At 44.0% G+C, this 19,244-nt stretch overlaps 2 protein-coding genes across 2 annotated transcripts; both read left to right on the top strand.

The window, feature by feature from the left end:
- Window positions 1-6,935: 6,935 nt before the first annotated feature.
- LOC117837508 (uncharacterized) lies at window positions 6,936-8,192 on the top strand. Its single transcript, XM_034717161.2, has 2 exons — window positions 6,936-7,086; window positions 7,442-8,192. The coding sequence occupies exon 2, from the start codon at window positions 7,456-7,458 to the stop codon at window positions 7,807-7,809; it is 354 nt and encodes a 117-aa protein (XP_034573052.1). The 5' UTR covers window positions 6,936-7,086; window positions 7,442-7,455; the 3' UTR covers window positions 7,810-8,192.
- A 791-nt stretch (window positions 8,193-8,983) lies between these two features.
- LOC140221644 (uncharacterized) lies at window positions 8,984-18,770 on the top strand. Its single transcript, XM_072291380.1, has 3 exons — window positions 8,984-9,271; window positions 17,546-17,814; window positions 18,098-18,770. The coding sequence occupies exons 1-3, from the start codon at window positions 8,984-8,986 to the stop codon at window positions 18,666-18,668; spliced, it is 1,128 nt and encodes a 375-aa protein (XP_072147481.1). The 3' UTR covers window positions 18,669-18,770.
- Window positions 18,771-19,244: the final 474 nt, after the last annotated feature.

The raw sequence follows: 19,244 nt of genomic DNA, 5'->3' as shown, positions 1-19,244 counted from the left end.
GTGAGAAGGATCCCAACAATTCAATTTCATGTTTAGAGTTGTTTTTTATCAAAAAATTCGTATCCATAGAATTTGCCTTTTTTCTGAGTTTTTCAGCTCAAATTCAAAATGTTTCCACATTGAATGATTTTGATATCGAGCAACGGTTTCGGCCTTCTGCTTTGTTTGGACTCTGGAGAGAGGCCCCTTGCATATATATCCCAAACGCGTTGATATAGCTGAAGGGCAGGAAGAGAAATAGATTTGACATTTGTCTCGAGAGCAGGGGAGGAACGAGGGGGGTAAAAGGTCATCTAATTCAGTTTAGATTGGACTCAACAAGGACCGGGTCTTAATATTATATGATTTTGAAAAAAATAGATAGAACTGAGTTGGATTATGAAGTATGCAGAGAGCTCAATAAGAACCGAGCCATAATATTATATGATTTTGAACTAAAAATAGATAGAACTGAGTTGGATTATGAAGTATGCAGCTTAGATCAAGCTCAATAAGGATCGGACCATAATATTATATGATTTTGAATTAAAAAGATAGAATTAGATTATGAAGTATGTACCACCCTTAATCCTATCCAAACTATACAGCATGGTACAGTAGCGCGTCGTACTCTAGGAAGAGATATTTCTCCGAAGGACAAAGAAAGCAGCCAGCCAACAAACCATCGATCATAGTTCTAGTCGTTGCCCTGCATTATCTATTTATCTTATATCTTAAGGATAAGCATCTATGGTTAGTAGCACCACTAATAATATTAATATTGTACCACTGAGGTCCCGTTTGCACCTTAGATTATATGAGGTCCCGTTTGCACCTTAGATTATATGAGGTCCCGTTTGCACCTTAGATTATATAAGTTGGATTGGATTATGGGTGATAGGTAATATGGTAAAATATTACTTTGGAACTACATATAATCTGAAATAAGCTACTCAAGGCTAGATTATTTGTGATCCCCTAGTGGTCATGTGATGATTTTTTACCCTCCTACCCTTGTACCATAATCCAGCTCATATAGGCCCCGTTTGTTTCCGCTTATAAGCGGCTTATCGGTGGAAATAAGCAAGAATCCCACCAAACGTTTTGCTTATTTCCACCGATTCTCGCTTATGTGGTAAGCCACTTTAGAGATTTAAACTACGAGAACTGAAAAGTGAGAAGCGAGAAAATCTTTGTTTAGATTATAATCCAAGTGTGGCTAGGAGAAGCGTATCCAAACAAGACCATAATCTGACCATAATCTAGGGGAGAAACAAACCTATCCTAATTTACTATTATATTGCTTCTTAGAACGTGACAGCAACATATCGTATGCCCACGCTTGTACGGCATTTTTGCAGGAACTTCGAGGACGACGCTGCATTTCGCGACAGATCATAGCAGCCTCATATACTTACAGGCAGCACTCTACCAGCAGGTACTTTTGTTGCTTGCGAATACTACTCCGTACTGCACAAAGCTACTGCTTAGAGCATACGATGACATGCCGAGCGAAAATGCAGTACCACGCTGCTGCAGAATCCTGATCTGGATGATGGGATTCGCTGATATTTTCGCTGAGACCGGCGTCAGGGACGACATGGCCAAATTGTTTGGGTCCCGTACGTGGCCCTGCCCAGCGATCGGCAGTGTCCTTTGTGTTCCTTGATGATGAGCTGATGGTGCAAGCTGAAGCACCCCTTCATTTCCCCGAAGGGCCAAACACGCTCTTCAGTTCAGTGATATGGCTCCTTCCCTAGTTCCCTGACCCCCTGACGGCTTTTGCCGTGCTCTGTTCGGTTGGTGGCGTTAGAGATTCAGCCCTTGTTTACTTGGGAAGTTGGGAGATGTCAAATTAGCATTTTGCCATAAATGCGACACTGTAGCGTTTCGTTTGTATTTGTGAATTATTGTCCAAATATTGACTAATTAGGCTCAAAAGATTCGTCTCGCAAAGTACAACAAAACTGTGCAATTAGTTTTTGATTTCGTCTACATTTAGTACTCCATGCATGTACCGCAAGTTTGATGTGATGGGGAATCTTCTTTTTGCATAGTGTCAAAGTTGGGAGTTTTGTGGGAAGTAAACAAGGGCTCATAAGAAAGGCTTTGATTTTTAGGAGGGTGTGTAGTACAATGATCATCGAATCGTGCAAAATCTGCGGAAAGAAGGATGTCATATCAGGAATCTCGCACTTTCAGGCCTTGTTTAGTCCCTTTTTCCCGGCACTATATATAAAAAGAAGATCCCCATCACATCAAACTTGTAGTACATGCATGGAGTACTAAATGTAGACGAAATTAAAAACTAATTGCACAGTTTTGTTGTACTTTGCGAGACGAATCTTTTGAGCCTAATTAGTCAATGTTTGGACAATAATTCACAAATACAAACGAAATGCTACAGTTGCGCATTTATAGCAAAATGCAAACTTTGCCACTCCCAATTTAGGAGGCCTAAGTGACTTTGTGTAAAAACTGAATTTCCAACCGGTCAGAGGCAGTTCCCTTGTTCAAAGTTAACTACTCCCTCCATCCCAAATTACTATTCGTTTCGACTTTTCTAAATATACGACTTTTACTACATATTTAGACATAATATATATCTATGTACATATTAAAAATTATGAATTTAGAAAAGTCAAAACGAATAATAATTTAGGACGGAGGGAGTAGTTCTGAAGAGAGTTTCAGCCATGCAAGAGCCATTATCATAAAAGGTTATAGGTCGATCAAAAGATCATGCATGGCATGATGGTGTTCATGAAATTAAGCGGGGATTTTGTTACATCTATGAAGAAAAGGAGAAGGGGCGATCAATTAGTAGCACATGGCTGCCTGATGTACATCTGAAAAAGAAACCACGGCATAGCGGCGATCGACCGCGCGTGGAAGTCACTATTGTTGAAACCTTCAGCTAACATGGACCAAGAACCCTTCACTTTCACTTGGACTTCAACTGTTCATCGGCACCAGAGAATCTTATCTACTCGTACAAGCTACCATGACATCAGACCACAAGACTAATACTGCACGCATTCTTATTTTTTGCGCGTTCATTGCATCCATGGGATGGGAGACGCAGCACAAGCGGGATCCAAGGGGGCCAATAATTGCATCGAATTGACTCGAACAACAAAGTGGATTATTAGCAGATTAAACTACGGCATTATGGTGTGCGTACGAGTAACGGTGGTTGCCACTCACCATTGCAAAAAGAAACACCCTGCAGCGCAGCAGGGTCGTCGTCGTCATGAGACGTTGCTATCCTCCGCTTCGATCGGCCAGTCACCGGTTGATAGCTACACCTTCCTACCAAACCCAACGCATCCGATCCTAGATAAGTTTTCAGTTGTTAGATTACCCCATGAGATGTCAACATTTCCTTTTTTGATAACCACCACAAGCACGAGAGAAAATTGGGCCTAAGCAAAAAAAATGAAGAGCTGCAGCTGGTGAGCTAGTGGTGACTACGACTAGACATGTTCAAACGATTCATGAGGCGCCCAAAGAGCAGGGACCACGAACAACCATACGAGGAATCGCTCCAGCATGCAGCATCGTTAGCAAACAAGCGCATATCTGGCTGCTAGAGGCAATCTGGTTTGGGTTTTTTCTTTTAAACTCTGAAAATAGAGCTCGGTATACTGAAAAACAAAAAGCCGATGTCCGGCACCCAAGCTACTACAAGGTGCACTGCAGAGCCGGTAGCACGTCGTTGTAGCATACATGTCGACATGGATGGACAGGTCGATCGGGCCACGTGGACCTTGCCCTGATTTGGATCTTCAATTCGGATGGCACAAAGCCATTGCACAGTACTCGGTCACCTTTATTTGGTTTGAAAGTTAAGAGGCGTATTACTGTGGCACACGCCTACGGACGCTAGCTGAAGAGCTCAGGATCTCTCCAGAGGGCATTAGAGTTGTCCAGTGTCTGCAGTCTAACAACGCCGATCTGGCACCGGGCAGCATAAGTGTAGAAACACCTCAAATCCGCAGGCACTGGGCACTTCATGGAGACATGAACAACGCCGCGATTAAAATTGGAGTTGCCAGCTTAGCAAGCTGGAAGGCGTCGACGTTCCGGCCCCTGAAAGCAACTCGATCGCAGAGGAGGGCCGGATGGAGGATTGCTCCGCATGGACGAACGAGCGAGACGTTAACACCGGGTGGCCGTTCCGTGTACACCGCGGGGAGAAAGATACAAGGGCGCCGAGGTGCCCGTCCTTGTCGTGCGCTCATGGTGGGCAGGGGCCACGCCGGTAGCCTTTTACGTCCCTTGATCGCAACATATACCACAGATCTCGGATCTGCCGAGCAGTGGTAGTAAGGTTGAGGATGGATTGCAAATTTAAATTGCCGCTACCTTGCAGGGACTGGTGCCAAACAGCTTTCTCCCAGGTAAAATGTCCACCGATGCTTTGGCACAAACAGTGACAGTTTCAGTAAAACTCAGCGGTAAACCTTGATATGTTACTTGGTGGTCACGAACGATGTCGAGATGCGACGAACCTCCGGTGGACGGACCCGACATGGGGGCGGCCTTGATGTTTATCCACAACGCTTTGTTTTCTTGTCCCTTAATCATGCTGCTAGTCACCCCCAGATGCCCACGCGGGGACCAGCCACCCCACCTGATCCGCACGATATTTTTCTTGGGCGTAAACAGGACGCGCGCGGCCACTAGCAGCAGTATGAGAGAGCCTCCTCGAACGGTGAAACCTAGGATAGGAGCAGCAGGCAGTTGGTCACTCGTAGGGGTGGCTGACGAGCTAGCTCGGCTCGGCTAAAAAATCAAGTTTGGTTCGATTCGATTGAATGTTCAAGCCAGCTCGTTTAGCTCACGAGCCTTGCATTATTGAGCATTAATGTTATGATTAAAGAGGATATTAACCAATATATGATGATAATTTAAGTATGCTAATAATATTTAATTAAGAATGATATCACAAAAATAAATAACATAAGTCAATAGATTAGGATAATATAGATGTTTGGAGGCTCGAAATAAACTTAATTAGCAACTTACAAGTTGAATAACAAGTTTATTTTAACCGAATAATAGTAATACAACTATATTGATAAAAGATATTTTTGATATTTTTATCTTTATCGAGCCTAATAAACTAATCGAACATCTCACGAGCGGTTCACAAGCTGACTTGTTAAGAGACTTAGGGGGTGTTTGGATACGAGGTGTTAAACTTTAACAGTGTCACATCGGATGTTTGAATACTAATTAGGAGAACTAAACATGAGCTAATTATAAAACTAATTGCAGAACCCTGTGCTAATTCGCGAGACGAATCTATTAAGCCTAATTAATACATCATTAGCAAATGGTTACTGTAGCACCACATTGTCAAATCATGGACTAATTAGGCTGAATAGATTCGTCTCGTGAATTACACCCCATCTGTGCAATTAGTTTTGTAATTAGTCTATGTTTAATACTTTTAATTAGCATCCAAAATCCAATATGATGGATGTTAAACTTTAACACTTGTTGCCAAACAGGCTCTTAGCTCGGTTCGCTTGAAGGTCGAGCTCGGCTCGACCGAGTTTTGAACGAGCTGAGTCAACTCACGAGCCTGTCACACGCAACGGCAATGATCCGATCGCAATCCCCGTACCCCCAAGTGCCCCCGGCTGACGCGGACGAGCGCGTCGGTGCGCGCCGTGTCCGCACCTCGGCTTTCCAGCGCGGCGCCGGCGGCCGGCGCGGATGGGGCTCGGCCGGAAAGGTCGTGGCTTCGGAACCGGGGAATCCTCCGGTTCTTCCTGATGTTCCGACGACGCGCGCAGCCATCGTGACTTGTTTTGTGTGGTCTGGATGGAATTCGCAGCTGCGGCGCGTGGCCTTTACAGTACGTGCGAGACCGAAGAGCTCGGCGCCGCCCGGCTATCGTATCCTCACGGCGGGAGGCCGCGTCCGCGTCCATACGATCGCTCGTCTGGACACGTCCTGCTCGTGCTGACGGCACACGCGGCCCGGTCGTTGCCATACTGCCATATTCCCTGTTTTTCTTTGCTCAATCACTAGCACGCACGCCAGTACGCCAAAGGTCGTGCGCCTCTCTCACTCTCCCTCCCGATGATGCATGCTGCGGCAGAAAACCGGAGACTTCTTTTTTTTTTTCGAAAGACAAAACCGGAGACTTCGGCTCTTAGAACATAGAAGATCACAGCAGGACACATGGATTAGCAGTTCCCGCAGTGCAGTACAAATTTCCCATTTCCTTTGTTACAAAAATAATCGGCAGGTCGTGTAGGTGCTGTTGATTAGTAGAGCATAGGCACGCATGGGTTAGGGCCACAGCCATGTGCCGGGCAGCACGTGTGTCCCCCCATGATTGGCAGGTTGGCACGTACGTGCTGACAGTGCGTTGGACTCCCTCTAATCGTGCCATTAGGTGGGGATGCACACATAGCTGGAGGCAGCAAACAAAAGCCCAATCTTTTTTTTTATAAAAAAAAACCCGGACTCGAGCTCGGCTCGGTCATATTTTTCTCTCACAAAGCACTAGCCTAGTAGGCGCCGCACGCAGGAATGGGCGCAGAGTCCGTGGGCACTCGGCATCAAGATCTACACTTTCTGGCTCAGCACGCCCACAGATCACTGGATAGAATACTCGTTCATACCGTACAATAGTACTCGTATTCGTAGAATCGTCAGTACATACAACACGCACGTACGCGTGTAGAGCTCGGCAGTACCCACGTAGCAGCAGGCCAATCCATCCTGCCAGCGCGCGTACTCGGCCGGGCCCGAATGGCTCCAAATCCGTTTCGCGCGCAAACGACGCGATCCGGCGGGGCAGAGCGGTTACCACCGGGGACGCGGAGGGTATCATCGTCATTCGGACCCACCTGGGGCTGCGCTCAGGGTGGTGAGCCTGTGGGGCCCGCGGGTTTGGGTCGGCGGAGGGACACCCGGGCAGGCCCTCTCTGCCCGGCCTGCCCGCGGGCACCTCGCCGTCGCCGGCTATAAAAGGGACGCCAAGGCCTGGATAACGCAGTTTGGCACTTTGTCAAGTGTGACCGCGTCGTCGTCTTCTTCCTCCAGCCGTTTTATCCTCTCCGTCTCCGCCGTCTTCGTCCGTAGGTAGCCATCTCCGTCTCTCTTATCTTCCGCTCTTCAGCTCAATCTTATCTGCTGGTACTATGATAATATATTAGGATGTTTCTAAGAAGCATGCTAAGATGCACGACTTGCTTATCTTAATCCTCTGTTTCGAGATGAAATTTTGCAACTGTCAGAACTGGAACATCACTAACTGGATGGTGCCTTGATTCGTTCTGACTAGAAGTCGTAGTGGAAAATAAACATCCTTTTAGTGGAATTTATGAACGCGATTTGATTGCCCCTGCTCGCTGCGTTACGCACAAGGATTTTACTCCTTGATTTTGTAAGACGCCGCGTGGTTCGAGTTCTGACGACGATCTATTGGAACCTGCAGGTCGGTGAAGAGCCATGGCGTCCAACTACGTTGACACGACGGGCGAGGAGGGCAGGTTCCACGGCCCGCACCACCACAGCGCCAGCACCACCCCGACGGGCGCCGCGGCGTCGTCGCCGCGCACCATGCGCCGCAGCTTCTCGTCCGCGTCCTCCGGCGGCCACAGCCACGGCGGGGGCAAGTGCGTGTGTGCTCCCCCGACCCACGCCGGGTCCTTCAAGTGCCGCCTCCACCGCACCAACTCCCAGGGCCACGGCCACCCGCACCCGTCCCCTCCCACCTCCCCCGCCGGCGGCGCCTCGTCCGGCGCCGCGCCGGCGCAGGGCGTCCCGCCCTCCGCCTCCTCTCGCACCGTCGAGGCCCAGTGAGTCCCGGAATCGTCGCAGACCAAGAACCCAAGAAGCGGAAGCGAGGAGCAAAGGAAGTGAGAGAAGGAGAACAAGAACTTGATCTCGTATCAGAAGAAGGGACCCTATTAGTATTCCTCTTGCTGTGATCCGTGTTATCGGAAGATTTTTGCTTTTGCCTTTCTCTTGTCATTTGTGTGTGGGATCCCTCGATTTCTGCTGCTTGATTCCCCGCCTGCTTCCTTCAGATGATGAATCTCCCCTGCTCCAGTCCTGCTTCTTCTTGCTTCCGTCCGTACTATCCCCATCTCTCAACTGGATCGCCAGCTGAGACGGTGAAAACTGAGACCTATGTAATTACCGCCATTTGCCATTCTAGTATTGAAGTACCACCCTTGTTGTGATGCCTGAGATTAGATCTTGCGTAGATTGCTGATTACTGTAGCGCTTGGATTTTGCTGAACCATGTATCCAGTCTGAAGAAGCTGCATCTCTTTGCCGCTTTTCTTTCAGAAGAAACGCTTCAGTTACCAGTTTCCTTTAGGTTAGAGTTGGTGGCATTCGCAAAAAGCTTCATCTTGCCTGGATTGCAGATTGTGATTCCGTGATGGTCTGTGCTTCCGCTGGGAAGAATGATGGCCTATGTGGATTAGCAGGTAGATTTTGCTGAGCCGTGTCTCCAGCGTGAGCAAGCTACCTGTCTTTGCCACTTCCATTTCAGTCTTTCAGATGGCTTGAATTACCAGCTTCTTTTGGTTAGAGTTGGTGCGGTTGATAAAATCGTCATCTGTGGCAGCTTGGAACTGTCGAGAGAGGTGATGTTCTAGATTTCTTGGGAGGTGGAAAAGTAGTTGCTCAAGCCTTAAAGGCGGAAACTATGATGTACTACGTGATTACTTTCGTTGGTTGCTGCGTCAATTCACCCCAAAATTCCCAGTTCCGGCTCAGCTTGAGTAAGACGCGCTAGGATAGGGATTAGGATCGCGATTAGGACCAGAGCTCTTCGTCTTTTATCTAGTACTGATAGCATTTCGACATCACCCCCATGTTCTCCTCTACCGGAAGCTGAAAATCTACCTGGGGTTGGCTCTGAGATCCGACCGCAGTGCACGGTACAAGATCAGATGTCTGACAAAACTAGATTCAGAGTTCCAGATCCGTGATCCATCGCGGTGAGTACTGTAATAACGTCCAAATGGAGCAGCTAGCGCTGTACTGTATCTCGGCGTGGTTCGGCCTACTGCAGGATACAAATGCAGTGGTCGTGCTCCTCGTCGCCGGCTGCCCCAACCACCGGGGGTGTCTGGGTCGCCATCATGATCATGTGGAGGCGGTTACGAGAGTGCGGGAGGGGGAGATCATTGCTAGCTGCTGCTGCTGCTGGCAGGAGATGGACGCGAACTGGCCCTTCTCCTTTTCCGACACCGACGAGCTGCGTGATGGGATGGACGGTGCTATGATGATCTCTGCAGTTCTGGGTCAGGTTGGAGCTGCAACTGCAACCGGCGCGATGATTGGTTCCGCCGGCGAACGCACGAAGGATTCTCTCTTAACTGCAGGAACATGGAGCAGATCCGGGGGCCTGGAGGGATGTGTGGACAAACCACATCGACCGGGATCGACCGGGATGTGGCATTGGCAAGGGGTTGCGTGTGTTGGCTGAGGTGAAGCTGCCGCCTGCCGGTACGCGGCGGCGGAATTTGGATGAGGTGGTGGTTCGCCGCGCGGCGAATCGACGTACTTGACGGGGTGGCGCACGAGAGAGGCGCGGGCCGTCGGCGCCAGGAGCCCACGAGTTCTACGCCGTCTCGACGAGAGAGGAGGCCCAACGGACCGCGACAGAGGCTTGGCAAGGCCCAAGAGCGGGCTCGTGGCGGGCCGCCTGGCGCGGTGAACATCCTCACAATTTCGCGAGCCTAGCTGGCAGAGAAGCTGCTGCGGTCATGGCAAGGGATGCATTGGCTCGTTCATAAGTACGTCAGTGCTAATTATTGATGGGATTACGGAACTGGAATCGATGGAAGCAGTGCTAATTAATGATGGGATTACGGAGTCGGAATCGATGGAAGCAGTTGCTTGCAGATAAGGACTTGCCCTGGCTAGCGACCTCATGCTCAATAAGGTTCGTCTAGTTTGTGATAGCGTCAATGTGGCGAGAGAATTATTAAAGGAGCTGGCAATGGGACTTATGGGCATATCGTCCCAGAGATCAAGGCTAGGCCGAAGGCTTTTGAATCTTTCAAGTTCGTTCATAAAGGTGGAGCTTTCAATGTAGACGCTCATAATTTAGCTAGAACCTCAGTTTATTGTGAGTTAGGTAGATAAGTTTGGTTGTTATCACCGCCGCCACAAGGTATTTGTAACTTTGTACCCCAAGTTGATTAATAAAGGGTGATGGACGGTGGTGCCAAAAAAAAAAGCTACTCCGTAAATCGCCGCCGTGACCATGGTGGGCGCTCTCCGCCGCCGGCAGCTGCTGCTGCTTCTGGCGTCCTTCTTTCTTTCCGTGCACAAGCACAAGGAAACGGATGAGTTCGAAGTGGAACAAGGAGGCTGCACTTCCGACGGCCGCGCCTCGGGCACAAGCGCGACAAGGAAGCGGATGCTTGAGTTGCGAGTCGTCGACACGGCCGACGGCAGCGTCCTCAGGGTGATCGAGGGTGTCAACAGCCTCTTTACAGCTATGCGATCACGCTACAAACTCAACAAGAACCGGGGCTCATACGGACATAGACTTAACGGAAATGGCCAATGATTTCGCGCGGGTAACTGGGCGAAGGATAGTTCTCTCTTCATTTCAAATTATGGGTTATTTTAACTTTTTTTTAATTCATAGATTTATTATGCACTTAAATATACCCTCTATCTAGATGCATAATAATATCTATATACCTAGAAAAGGCAAAACGACCTATAATTTGGAACGAAGGGAATAATCTTCTTATGGACGTGTGCATTCTCCAACAAAAGGTTTATTTTGATTTCGTGATTCAAAACTTATCATGCCACATTAGTTGCTTGTACCACAATATATTTGAAATATTATTTTGCTAGTGCTGAGAGTTAAATAATAGAATTATATTATCCCATAAAAATAACATCACTAACAATGTTTCATATTATTGGTAATTGTTTTTCCTAATTATTAATATGGATTCTTGATCCAAAATAAATAATAGATGCTATATGAGTTATGACTATATCAATAACATATTGGATTATACGCATGGAAATAAGGGAGACACGTAGAATTACTGTGCTTGTGATACTATCTGTCAGACTACACGGCTTGCAGTTCTCCGGTATACAATGTTACCCTAAATGCTAAACACTAAACAGTTGGTCACCTACCATTTAGCTCTTTATTCGGACTAAACAACCAATTAAACAGGTTAAACGACACAGCTAGGCACTGGGTAGCGTGTAAACGTGCTAAACGGCCATACACCCATGGTATATAATCCTTAACAATTTGTATTGGAGAGGGTTCATGCGTAGACCAGTACCAAAATGTTAGAAGTGTACTTTCTTCTTCCTCTCCTTTAACTCATTACCATTTCAAGAAAAAATCATACATGGCTGATCATTTAGTGTTTCTGGTACTTGAAATTTTGTAAAGATTAGAAGCAAAGGCAAGGGTATTTCTTGTTCCATGTTTTTAGTCGTGTGGTTTTATTAAGGCGTGTGATGGAAAGTTTGGAACCCTGTGTTCTTACTTACACTTTGAAGGCAACACCGCACCTTTGATTATGGATTCATTTTTTTCCTTTTTGAAATATATGCCAGGATCTTCGTTTTCAATTGGAAGAAGCGACCACCTTCTTGGGGGAGACGAATGGTTTCCCTCCCCCTTCTTTCTGCTCTACCTTTACTTGGAGAAGCTCAATTGTTGCATATATAGTTGGAGGAGATGAGGAATCAGGAACGGTTTTCTCAATGCCTGGATGAAACGTTCTTCTTTTGTTACTGCCTTCGCATAGTGCCCGATAGAATGGCGCCCCGAGTGGGCTCAAATTGCACGACCAGATCCAGGCGCATGTGTCTTTCTCGGTCTTTGAACATTACTCCAAAATGAACATGACTGATTTTGCTGGGATGCCACAGTACCACCTGAATTCAACTTCAACCTACCTCCAACTAGATCATCGGTGGCATCCGAGCATAATCGCCATTTTGGTCTCCTTTTCTTATCCGCGATGCAAATTGAAACCCGATCCGATTCGCCATTTGCCGTTTTCTTTCCATTCTGACGCTTTGCTCTAGTGCACATGCCAACAGATCACTCAGATGCCGCTGCGATTTGTCACAGTTTTCAGTGCGGTTTCAACCGAAAGCCTGTCCCATCTCCCGGTAGTTTATTCCGTGTGTCAGATGCTCTGATGCCGCGGCACCAGGAGGGAGGCCACCTGGGCCGGCACAGGCACCGCCCCTCTGCTCACTGCCCCCTCGAGCAGCACGCCTGGTTAGTTTCTGTAATCCAGTGTGCTCGGATACATCACCCACCCATGGTAATAAGTATTAGTCAAGTCCTGAAACGGATGCACCGAGGCAAGAACCGAGAGCCTTGTTGCCCTGGTGGATAAGGTCGAGTGGAAGCCGGGATCGGATTCCAGTCTCAATCTTCAGACAAGCAATCTTTCTTGACTGAAACCGCGTCGCGGTAACAATCATCTATTGCACCACGTCATCATAACAGCAGCCTAAAGTCATTAATCGTTGGATGGCAATCCATCGGTGCACCTGATTGCACGGCAGAAATAATTCACTCGACTCTTCACCTTCTGAATGTGTAAGCTCAAGATGGCTCTAGGGAGTCTGAGAGAGTAAAGAGATGTCTGGAAAGTTACAGAGGAGAGGGCAGTAAATAAATCTTCCTATCTTCTTTCTCCCGTAGGCTAGAACAAAACCCATCCCATCCCATCTCATCTCATCTCACGAGTGATCCGGTCTTGAAATCGCAATCCTACTCATCCACAACTAGATCATCAGCGGCTTCCAGACAAGGTACGAATATAGTTCCTGTCCTCTCGCTGGCCGTATGCTTTCGAATCCCCGTGCTCCCCTTGCCGGCGGTCTCTGCATGGTGCCGTCGGCCATGGATTTCGACATCGCCGGAGTGGCCTCCGTAGCACCAGTCCTAGAATATTGTTCCCTGCCATCCGCACCATGGCATCTTACTACTTTGTTTTCTCCTGCGTGGATTTTGCCAGGTCATGGTTCCATCTAATTTGATGATGGCCTTTTGAGCATAAACATGTTCTTGCACACAACCTGTTTGAAAAAAATGCCTCAATGTAAAGTCCAAATCTTAAACCTCGGCTTAAAAAATTACTCTTTGCCTTATTCTGTCGGTACTTTTTCTCTTGCTTTCTTACTAAATCATATTCCTTCGATTAACTTCATCAAATCCACTCGTCCAAAATCATCATGTGAATTTAATAATATATTTGAAGATCTTCAGTAGATGGTTACAATACACTTAGATAAATTTGTATTATTGTATACTTGAATTTCTTTCGTAACTAGCCTTATAATCATACAAATGATGATTGCAATTCTTTTTACTTGAACAAACAGGACAAAACCTGGAGTGATAAAAAAAAGGAATATTTTGATAAAAGATAAGGAAGGACAAACCATTTTATGAACAAAAGGTATAACTCTGACTCATACCAATATTAGTACTGGTTCATGTTTTTTTAGTTTGCATTGCGTACCTTTTTTTCTACTCCTTTACATATTTGCAATGCAAGAGAAGAGCACCAATCACAACCAGCAACGATAAATCACCAAGAACATCCACCAAGATGAACCAATTCAACAAAACGAAGAGGTAAACCTCTGGGCGGCGAAAGTGAAGCAGTAGCACTCCTTCCACGGCCACGGCGACGACCGCGTGCAATGACACTCCTTCCCCGGCTGATGTAAACACCACCATCGCTCTGACGGGAGGTTAAAACGAGCTGAGATGACCACCATCGCCGCGTCCTCTTCCAGGCTCTAGAATATCCGAATACTCATCGAGGAAGGGGAATGCCTCATCCTGGGAGTTGAGGTCAAGATCATGTATGTTAACCCTCCCAACCGAGAGAGATGGAGCCGCCCGAGTGTGCGATGGGCCTTGGGACAGGATCTCCAACTCATCTGGATCGGGGACAGCAGCAGGATTAGGGAAAGAAGGGGCCGCTGAGGATGAAGCACCCTGCGAAAACTAATCACGGTATCTATCCATCTGCTCGGAGCGGTTGCGGTGGGGATGGGGCAAGGGGTGGTGGCGGCGGTGATGGGGATGGTGCAGGGGGGCGTTGGCGGTTGCGGTGGGGATGGGGCTGGGGATGTTGGCACCGGCTATGGAGATGGAATAGGGAGAGGCGCTGACGGGTAGGGGGATGGAGCAGAGGCTGTTGGCGGCGGTGATAGGAATGGATCCGGGGGTTGCGGCGGTGAGGACGGCGGATCGGGGGTGGCAGCGGCACATATTCGGGGTGGGGGGTGGTGGGAGGGGGGAAGATGGGATGCGGAGATGGGGATGAATTCGGGAGCTACGGCGGATGGGGTGCGAGCACCAGCGGCAGGGCTGGACTGTAGGAGCCGGCGGCGGTGGACGCGTCAAGCGGCAGCGGTGGATGTGTCAAGCGGCGGCGGTGGATGCGAGGAGCAGAGGAGTGGGGATGGAGTAGCAGCGGCGGATGCGGCGGATGTGTCTACTAGACGCCGGTGCGGGTGCGGGAGGGAGGTAGGGAGGTGCGCACCAGACAACAATAAATAAGGGGTATAGGATGTCCAGTCCAACTTTTAGCAAGTTTAGCAACAAAAAACTTGCTAAAGTGCTAAACTTTAGCAACTCAACTTTAGCAAACTTTAGCAAGGGTGTTTGGCAGTTTAGCAGCTAAAAGTTGCTAAACTTGAGCAACTAAAGTTTAGCAAGGTGGGACTAAACACTCCCTTATAGTTCATGGTTATACCTACAGTTAAAATATCATACGTGCAACCACTAAATGGTATTGTACTATTGTTAAATACATAATAGATTAGGAATCCTTTCTATGTCAGATATCAGGAGATGGATTTTTTAATGAATTTTTCTAATTTCCAAATGTATGTAACTTCTTCTTCTTCTTCTTCTTCTTCTTCTATCTTTGTGCGATAAGTAGTTGCACTTACTTGTGTAAGATATGTGTATTTGTATTGTATATCCTATTCTTTGATTTTCATTTAACTATTTGTTACTAACCTATTCTTTGATTTTCATATACATTTACAAAGACATGTCTAATACTAATAATAAAAAAGGCAGAAGACCTGATAATAAATTTAATGTTGATACTCTCAAAATACATGCAAAGAAAATTAAATTAGAATATAAGCAAGAAAGAAAATGTAACAGTGAAGCTATAGTTTCCACTTCAGACGCGTTTAAACAACTAAAAAAATGAAATATGAAATGACATGTTTATCAGAAAGGCAACAAGATAGCAACATACTAAGTATTGATACAAAAGAAAATAGACTGAGGCGAAGATGTATGAACATGCAAAAGAGATTAGCATACCTATCTATACCACATGGCACGATCCATTTTTCTCCAGAGTATATACAACATTTGAAAGATTCTTATCCTGGACGTTCATATTATGGCATAGCTACAAATCGCTGCAAATATTGTGGAGCTATATTCTGGTTTGAAGAAAGAATTAGATATGAAAGATATAGGGATAAAAATATTATCTATACGCAATGTTGTAAAGAAGGCAAAATCAAAATACCTCCTTTTAAAGAACCACCCGGACCTTTATCAACCTTATTAAGTTATAATGGTGATCTACAAAGTTATAATGGTGATAGTAGATCGAAACATTTCTTAGAGAAAATAAGACAATATAATAGTCTATTCTCTTTTACATCTACGGGAGGTAATATAGATAAATCTATTAATCAAGGTGATGGTCCTTATGTATTTCGTGTTAGCGGACAAATACATCATTGTATAGGATCTCTGTTACCGCAGCCAAATAATATTCCAAAATTTGTTGAATTATATATTGTTGACACACAAAATGAAATAAACAATAGGCTCGAAGCTATTACACATGAAGATTCTAACAATACAGACTTACATCTTGGTATTATAAAAGAATTAAAAGAAATGTTGGATACATGTAACCCATTAGCACGAGATTTACTGGAAAAATATAATGGAATAGATGTTAATGTCCGCATTATTGGGGCTGAAAAGATGATCCTGTACAATATGAAATGCCTACTGCTGAGGAGTTAGCACTATTAATAGTTGGTGACTATTCAACAGAAAATTGTACATGTGATATCATAGTAAGTAGCAAAAGACATGGATTGCAACAAATCTCAATATATCACCTTGCATACATGGCTTTACAATATCCATTGTTATTTCCATATGGAGAGAGAGGATACCAAATCAATATCTATTATAACAACAGTAAAGGTAAACGAAAAATATTAACAATGCATGATTATTTCAAATATCAATTACATTATAGACCAAATCAGCCTAACCCTTACTTATGTAATGGAAGGCTATTGAAACAAATAGTGGTCGATGCACGCGCATGCGAAGATGAAGATAGACTCTTATTTTATTGCTATAAACCAATGTAAATTAAGAGTCGAATATTTACAAGGTATAACTGATGCAATAGAAAAAGGTAGAAAGGTGGAGAAATTTGCAAACGAGTATTATTACCGTGTAGCCATATAGGAAGTAGCCGATACATGATACAAAACTACCATGACGGTATCGCTATATGCCGTGTATTTAGCCCACCGGATTTATTCATAACATTTACATGCAATCCTAAATGGTAAGAGATTTGGAAATGCTACTAGAAGGGCAACAGCCAAATGATCGACCAGATATAATAGTTCGAGTATTTCATATGAAACTTCAAGAATTATTGCATGATATTGAAAGTGGCATTGTCTTTGGCCCAATTGATGCAATATTATATTCCATCGAATTCCAAAAAAGAGGTTAGCCTCATGCACATATATTAGTATGGTTATCAAAAAATAAAAGGACTATTACATATGAAACAATCAATAGTTTAATCTCAGCTGAAATCCCTGATCCAAATATAGATCCTCTAGGATATGTACTCGTAGATGAACATATGATACATGGATTATGTGGAGATAAAAATCTGAATTGCCCTTGCATGAAAAAAAGGAAAGTGTTCAAAAAAATTTCTACAAGAATTTCAAGAAGAAACTAAATTTGACGACAACGGATTTTAGATGGCGGGATACAAGAATTTATGTTTATAGAGAAAACCACAACCTTAACAATAAATGGGTCATACCACATAATATGTTTCTCTTAAAAAAATATCAAGCTCATATTGATGTCGAATATTGTAACAAGAAGAATAATTAAATATTTATGTAAGTATGTCCGTAAAGGACCTGATAAAACCAAGATTATATTCCAGGGTATCAAGAAAGGTGAGGATACTCCTAGAAATATAGAAAATGATACAATAAATGAAATAAAGGAATATCTTGAATGCAGATATTTGTGTGAGCAAGACGCATTGTGGAGATTATTCGGATTTGAAATTCATCATCATACACCTCCTGTAGAACGATTACCAGTCCATTTACCATTGATGAACAATGTTACTATTAAAAGTGATGACGAGCTAAAAACATTGATGAAAATCCTAATATTCAAAAAACAATGTTAATTGAATGGTTTACAACAAACCAACAATATGAAAAGACTCATGAGTTAACATACTGTAAATTTTTGACAAAATGGACATGGGATCAAAAAAATCGTAAATGGAATGAAAGAAAACATGGTTTCAAAATTGGTCGTCTATACTATGTAAACCCAGCTGAAGGTGAAAGACTTTACTTGCGAATGCTACCAACGGTGGTTAAAGGAGCTAAAAACTATAAAGATATTAAAACATATAACAGAGTCGTATATAGTACATTCAAAGATGCATGCTCTGCAAGAGGTCTATTAAATAATGATGACGAATGGTACCAAACATTTAAGGAAGCTGCTACCTGATCTTCATCATTTCAACTAAGACAACTTTTTGTAACGCGCTATTATTTTGCAATATACAAAACGATTGGCAATTTTTTGAAAAGAATTGGTGATTGATGACAGATAACTTTGAACACGAATTAGAACATAAATACCATCCTATCAAACATCATATAACAGATAATCAAGTATGTGACATGTTACTAGATGATTGACAATATATACTGTTTCGGAATGGTGTACAAATAACTACTTTGATCTACCAAATCGAAGTATTGAGTATAACAGTCATTATAACAATCGTTTAATTGAAGAAGAAACAAGTTATGATAAAGATCAATTGGAAGAAGAAGCTAATATATTATATAGACAGCTGAATACAAAACAAAAGGTTGCTTTCAATACTATAGTAGAATCAGTATTACAAAACAAACCAGGATTCTATTTTGTATCAGGTTATGGTGGAACAGGGAAAACATTCCTATGGAATACCATCGTTTCATATCTTAGAGCTCGAAAAAAGATTGTTCTAGCAGTAGCATCATCCAGAGTAGCATCTTTGTTATTACCAAATGGAAGAACAACACACTCTAGATTTAAGATACCACTTGATATTAATGAAACATCAATTTGTGATATCAAACAAGGAACTATTCTTGCTGAACTTTTAATAGAGACAGCATTAGTAATATGGGACGAAGCAATTATGACAAATAAACAATGTTTTGAAGCATTAGATCGATCATTACGAGATATCATTAGTCAAACTGATGAGAAAGCTAACACAATCCCATTTGGTGGTAAAGTAGTAGTGCTTGGTGGAGATCTAAGATATTACCAGTAATAGAATATGGCACAAGATCTCAAATAGTTAATGCCACAATTATAAAATCTTATCTATGGAAAGATGTCAAGGTGATCAAACTAACACAAAATATGCGATTGCAAAATAAAAAATCTATCTAAGGAACAACAAGATGAATTACAAGATTTTACTAACCGGTTACTCGATCTAGGGATGGTAAATTACCAACAACCAAGCACGATAATGATGAAGATCCAACATGGATTCGCATACCCAATGACCTCTTGCTATTACTGATCAGCCAAAAATTCCAGCATTAGTAGATACTATATATCCTAACTTCAAACATAATTATTTAAATCCTACTTACCTCAAAGAGAGAGCTAATATTAACTCCAACCAATGAGATAGCTGATGATATCAATTCATATATATGAACGCTTGTACCTGGTGAAGAAAAAGAGTATTATAGTGCAGATTCTATTTCAAAATATTTTGATACATGTAACGATGCTGATATATTATATCCCATTGAATATTTAAATTCTCTAAATGCAAATAATTTTCTGCAACATAAACTAATGCTTAAAATAGGTGTCCCTATCATACTGCTAC

This window comes from Setaria viridis, chromosome 1 (genome assembly GCF_005286985.2).
Source record: "Setaria viridis chromosome 1, Setaria_viridis_v4.0, whole genome shotgun sequence".
NCBI lineage: Eukaryota > Viridiplantae > Streptophyta > Magnoliopsida > Poales > Poaceae > Setaria > Setaria viridis.
This window is presented reverse-complemented; position numbering and strand designations above follow the sequence as displayed.

Bases quoted from the DNA above. Each gene is read 5' to 3' on its own strand.
- LOC117837508 (XM_034717161.2), top strand. From the start codon at position 7,456: ATGGCGTCCAACTACGTTGACACGACGGGCGAGGAGGGCAGGTTCCAC.
- LOC140221644 (XM_072291380.1), top strand. From the start codon at position 8,984: ATGGAGCAGCTAGCGCTGTACTGTATCTCGGCGTGGTTCGGCCTACTG. The intron at 9,272-17,545 runs GTTGGAGCTGCA...CAATATGAAAAG, and splicing joins TCTCTGCAGTTCTGGGTCAG to ACTCATGAGTTAACATACTG. The intron at 17,815-18,097 runs GTACCAAACATT...ACCAAATCGAAG, and splicing joins TTAAATAATGATGACGAATG to TATTGAGTATAACAGTCATT.